General features: G+C 31.4%; 1 protein-coding gene across 1 annotated transcript; it reads left to right on the plus strand.

Moving 5' to 3' along the window:
• The first annotated feature begins 1,189 nt into the window (after positions 1-1,189).
• On the plus strand, positions 1,190-5,331 carry LOC127083968 (phosphoinositide phospholipase C 6). The gene is made up of 9 exons (XM_051024332.1): positions 1,190-1,830; positions 3,021-3,220; positions 3,301-3,436; positions 3,635-3,865; positions 3,944-4,167; positions 4,278-4,395; positions 4,507-4,659; positions 4,746-4,832; positions 4,907-5,331. The coding sequence occupies exons 1-9, from the start codon at positions 1,501-1,503 to the stop codon at positions 5,198-5,200; spliced, it is 1,773 nt and encodes a 590-aa protein (XP_050880289.1). The 5' UTR covers positions 1,190-1,500; the 3' UTR covers positions 5,201-5,331.
• Positions 5,332-6,403: the final 1,072 nt, after the last annotated feature.

The raw sequence follows: 6,403 nt of genomic DNA on the forward strand, positions 1-6,403 counted from the left end.
GTATTTTACAATATCTCAAATATTTCCCTGCTTAGGAAATATTTTATGCATCAAATACTGATTTAATTCTTTCTAGTTTTGTAGATAGTGATTGTGCTACATGCCCCACGACAAGAAGATTCGTGAACGGGTTAGCTATCTTCCTTGGAAAATCTCTCATTTTTTGAAAATCAAATAAGTAAACAACTATTTCCTTATCCAGTTCAGAAGCTGAATATCGCGCACTCGCAAGCCTCACTTGTGAAGTACAATGGCTTCACTACCTCTTCAAGGATCTCCGCATCGACTTTCAACGACCCACTTCTCTATATTTAAAAAATAGATATGTCGTATACTTAGCTCACAATCCAATCTTTCATGAGTGTTTCAAACATATTAAGATCGAATGCCATCTAATACGAGAGAAGCTGGAAGTTGGCCTGATCAAACTCTTCTCCATTCCATCTTCTCACAGATTACTAATGTTTTAACTAAAACTCTCAATACCCCATCTTTTTCTTCCTTTTTGTCCAAATTTGGACTCGTATCAATATTTTGTCCAGCTTGTGAGGAGTGTTAGATAATAATAAAATTATTATTAATTAGTTTAGATTATTATTATTATTTCAGTTTAGTTGAATGTAGGTTGAGATGCAAGTTAGCGTTAGTACTTTGGAGTATAAATACTAAGGGTGATAAACGGGCATGTCCGCCCCGTTTAAACTCGCTCCACAAAAGCTATAAAAAAACGGGACAAAGCAACATATTTGAGAGTTTGTGTCTAAAATCTTTGTCTCACCCCGCATAAAAATGAGGAGGGACGGATCCGCTGACATTGAATCTTCTAGGCCTAAAAATTACAAAAATGTGCAATAAAATCTTGATACATTACAGAGTGCGAGCCTAAAATTTTGATCCATCCAACAAAAAAATCTAGACAAAATGGGTATAATCAGACTCATTTTATCACTCTAATAATAAATACACATCTTTACCTCCAAACTAATTAATTGATTAAGTAATATTGATAGAATTCTTTTTCCTTGTGAATTTAATATACATTGTGTTAATGTTTGTTGTATAAAATTCTCTAGTTGTTGCCAAGAAATTTAACATAAATATAAGTTTTTGTTTGACCGGACAATAAAATGCATGCACCTTTAATTAAGAAAACATTTCCCATATTCCTCAACTATAGTAATACATTTTATATTCAGGTCTTCATCACTACATTTTTTTTTCAACTCCTAAACCCCCAAAAAAAAAAAAAAAAATTTGTGTGTGAATTATGATATTTTCTTTCTTTCTTTGGCTTTGATTGCATGCTTAAATATGTGTCTAAAGTATTATTCAATCAAGATCTAGTCGATAAAACAACACTTTCATAAGTGTTACCCAATCAAAACCAACACTTTCAATTTTCTTTTCTTTTTTCTGCCTATAACTTCTTTCAAAACCGTGTCCGAGATTGAGAAATTGTTTTCTCATTCAAAACATAGGATCTCTGTTGGGAAGGTGAGAATGAAAGCAAAGATCTTAAAGTTGTCAAAAATGTTGACCAAAAAAGGCAAAGTGAACAAGGAAGAACCACCTTTGGATCTTATAGAAGCTTTTTTCAACTTCTCTAATGGTGAAAACCACATGTCAAAGGATCAACTACTTGGATTCATGGTGGAATATCAAGGAGAAGAAAACTGCACCTTATTGGATTTGGAACCAATCATTGAAAAGGTTTTGCAAATGGGAAGTTCTAGTTCTAGCATTGAAACTAGAAATATTGAAGGACTCAGTATTGATGACTTTGTCAATTTTTTGCTTCTTGATGATTTCAATGCTCCTTTAAAAGATGAGGTATGCACTTTCTACTTCATTATTTCTTTTTTTACAAAATATCATTTGAATTTCTGCTTTTATTTGTCAAATCAAATCGTTGATGACTAGGAACAATAGTTATTTGGTCAATCAATCTATCTTTAAAATAACTTTAAAATAAAGTTTTTCACACCTAACTTTAAAATAAAGTTTTTCCTATTAAATTTTAGGATTTTAAATAAAAGTAATATTTTTTTGAAAGGTTGGTAATTTCAATTTTCAATTTTCAATGCATTTATTACACATATTTTTAAAAAAAAGTATTGTACTATTTTTAAGTCTTTAAAGAATGTTTTTGAGACAATTGTTAGCATGATTCTAAATTTTATTTTGTACTTTCCTAATTTTGACTTTATGTTTCTTCTATTTGCATTTTCCTAATTTTTCTTATTAAAGATGTAATAAAATAAAGAGGATAATGGAAATTTTTAGCATTTTTATTTGGATTAAGTAATTGAAAATTGTAAGTCGTTAAAATTTAAATGATTCAATTGAAATCTATTTATTTTTAATTTTTTTTGTTTGGATAGAATATTAAAAATGTTTATTGTTAAATTTTTGTAATTATTTTTTATAAATTTTCAACTTCTTAGACCAAATTTAAAATTTAAAATTTTGTAATTAACCCAATTTACAACATTTGAAATAATAGTAATAATAATAATAATAAATAAATAAAAAATAAAATAATAATAATAATAATAATAATAATAATAATCAATTCTAAAAGTTATTGAGAATCATTTTGTAACTTAAAAAAAAATTGGTCGGCAACTTTAAAATTTTGAGAATAACCCAATTTACAACATTTGAAATAATAGTAATAATAATAATAATAAATAAATAAAAAAAAAAAAATAATAATAATAATAATAATAATAATAATCAATTCGACATTCACGATTTATATAAAATATAGAAAGAATGTCAAATCCTTTAATTTAAAAATCATTTAAAAATGATTAAATTTACAAAAATAATTTTTTTATTATTTTAACAATTCTTCCTATTTTTTATCCAAAATTTCCTCAATCAATTACATATTTTATTTTCTCATGATGCTTCTTCCAAAGACATTATAGTTCCTATGTACAAATTGTAGCCAAAAAAATGTATTGGTCAATAAAAATAATAAAAATGAAATGTATAATTTGTGTATGTGATTGCAGGTACATCATGATATGAAAGCTCCCTTGTCACATTATTTCATGTACACAGGACACAATTCCTATCTTACTGGAAATCAATTAACTAGTTTGAGCAGTGATGTGCCTATTATAGAGGCTTTAAAACAAGGTGTTCGAGTTATTGAACTTGATTTATGGCCATCTTCTACTAAAGATGGTGGTATTAAAGTTGTTCATGGAAGGTACCTACTACTACTATTAGGCCACAGAGTTCCATGATTGCTTTCTTGATTACACTGTCTTATGGTTTTAATCCTTGCAGGACTCTTACCACTCCAGTTGCGCTAACCAAATGTTTGGAATCCATAAAGAAACATGCTTTTGTCAAATCTGATTTTCCAGTCATTCTCACTTTGGAAGATCACCTAACACCAAAACTTCAGGCTAAATTTGCAGAAGTAAGTGCTTTATTTGATCAACCAATGAATCAGATACACCTGACACAACACGAACACGTAAACATTGATAATATTTTAAGCAAATAGAAATGAGTTAACGTGACAATATGTGTCTGTGTTAGGCATCAGACGCGTCTTCAATCCAAAATGTTTGTGCTATTGCATATTCGTGGTGATTTCTTTTTCCTATTCATGCAGATGGCAATTCAAATATTTGGAGAAATGCTTTATTGTCCTGAGACAGATTATTTAACAGAATTTCCTTCACCAGCCTCACTCAAAAATATGGTAGTTATATCAACTAAACCACCAAAGGAATCTCCTCAATCAGAAGGAACCAGACATGATGTGTCAAATGGAAGTGAATCTTCTGAAGATGAATCATGGGAATTGCAAGATTCTATGGCTAAAGTGAAAACTATTGACAAGGTGACTGAATTATATAAATATATCCATAATTTCATTCTTCAAGAAAAGAAATCTGAATCATTTTTTCATGGCATGCAGAATGTCAGTGACGAAGAGAAGCTAGAAGATATAAACACAAGTGATTACAAAGTAAACCAGCAAAGTACACGCGGATACAAACATTTGATTACAATCCATGGTGGAAAATCAGAAGGTACTATGAAAGATAGACTAAAAGTTGATGGTGGTAAAGTTAGAAGACTAAGCTTGAGTGAGAAGAAACTCAAAACAGCTTCCGAATCTCATGGACCTGACCTGATTAGGTACCTATCAAACTTTCTCCAAGATTAGCATTTCTACAAATGATAACATTCATGAACTGCTGAAATAAACTTACCATATATGGCTTCACATGCATTGTTATGGTTTCTAGATTCACACAGAAAAATATCCTCAGAATTTTTCCTAGAGGAGAACGCGTTCAATCCTCAAATTTTAAGCCACATTTAGGATGGATGTATGGAGCTCAGATGGTTGCATTCAATATGCAGGTGAGAATTATGATGGCGCGGCCGTTGCAATCATAGACCTGATTCTAAAACCTTGTTGCAATATTGAGAATATGAAAATTTCAGGTATTAACAGACTTTTGTTTATGACAGGGTCATGGAAAATCGCTCCGGTTGATGCAAGGGATGTTCAAAGCAAATGGAGGGTGTGGTTATGTGAAAAAACCTGAATTTCTAATTCAAAAAGGTGCACATAATGAGGCTTTTGATCCCAAAAAAACACTACCAGTGAAGCAGATATTGAAAGTACGCCTACACTTAATCACTTAACTTAACTAACAAGAAATTAAGTTTTTTCAATAAACATATTAATATTTTCATTTTCACAACAGGTAAAAGTATACAAAGGAGTTGGTTGGAGATCAGATTTCAGTCGAACGCACTTCGATCGATTCTCTCCACCCGACTTTTACACAAAGGTCAGTAAGTACTGAGTTGCATAATTCTTCACACATTTTGCAATTCATTTGGCTGATCATGTACACTGAAACAGGTTTGTATTGTTGGAGTGGGAGCTGATAGTGTGAAGAAGAAAACAAGTGTAAAGACGGACAACTGGTATCCTGTTTGGGACGAAGAGTTCGAATTCCGTTTAACTGTTCCGGAGCTCGCGTTGCTTCGGATCGAAGTAAAAGATAAAGATAAGACAACAGATGATTTTGCTGGACAGACATGTTTGCCTGTATCAGAACTAAAATGCGGATTTCGATCGGTTCCATTGTGTGACTTAAAGGGAAAGAAATTTAACTCTGTCAAGCTTTTACTTCGCTTCCAACTTGAAACTTAACTATATTGTAGATACTGTTAAATCTAACCATAAGATTTTTGTGTCACAAGCTGCTTGAAATAGTATTGTTGGTGGGAAGGGTCTTTCTTTCCAGCTTCACAAGATGGTACATCCCACTCTTATTCTCCTGATTTGCTCATTGTTGCCTTTATATACCTTAGTGATTGGTATACAAGTAATAACGCCAAAAATGTTGGGTCAAACAAGTGTTTCATACTTGGTGCAATATTTTTTTCACTCTGAAGTATGTAAAAGATTAATAGAAAATGGTACTTGTCGAGTACTGTATTTCTTTAGGGCAGTTCCTTCTATGAAAGTAATTCTATTAGAGATAATCTATATGGGTTGACTCAATCCACACACAAAAAAATGGATCAAATCCATTCAAAAAAATCTATAAAAGTATATTGGGTCGGGTAATTAAATGGATATGAATTTAAAAATTAAAAAACTTATTAAAAAATGAGAGTTTCTCACGTATCCTATAAGTTTCTACGGTATCACGTGAATTTTTATAAATGTTCCCAGTTTCAGAGATATATCTCCGGAAGCATCCAAACACACACTCAAGTAAGACCATTGAGAGTGACGCCCTATTGTTTGGTTCATTTTATTTTAGAGATACATCTCCGAAAATTTTCCGTAGTTACATTTCCGTAAATCAGACACATAAGTACTAGACCCAAAAACAAGGAATTTTTCCAAATTGAAATTAAGATTTATAAAATAAAATTAGGATTACATAGATGAGTTAACATAAAATGCAACATTACACTTCTATATTCATGTGGACGCTTCAACATCTTCAAATATCTTCGACGGATCTTAAAATCGTCGCTTCCAACTCGAGCAAAACTTTTGTTTCGAAACGGAAAAACTTATTTCACATAGCCCTTACATCCGTTTGCGTCTTGAGCTCAAATTTGTTGAACTCAATCTTCCCCTCGTTGTCAATCGACGGTGAACGATATTTGAGCTTCAGAATCATTCGATTGTTTCAGTAAAGTATGAGATAATAGATTTCGTCTTTGATATCATCGAGGAAGGTGAAGTCGTTGAGCTTGAACATGCGCCCAGGAGCTCAAGGAGACATTTGCGACATACCAGTCAATGTTTAGTAGCGATACTTGAGACATTTTCAGTTTGTGTGAAATATAACATAAGAACACCTGTATTTATAGAAGTAATAGATCAATATAGACC

The sequence above is a fragment of the Lathyrus oleraceus genome, chromosome 5 (assembly GCF_024323335.1).
Source record: "Lathyrus oleraceus cultivar Zhongwan6 chromosome 5, CAAS_Psat_ZW6_1.0, whole genome shotgun sequence".
NCBI classification, from domain to species: Eukaryota; Viridiplantae; Streptophyta; class Magnoliopsida; order Fabales; family Fabaceae; genus Lathyrus; species Lathyrus oleraceus.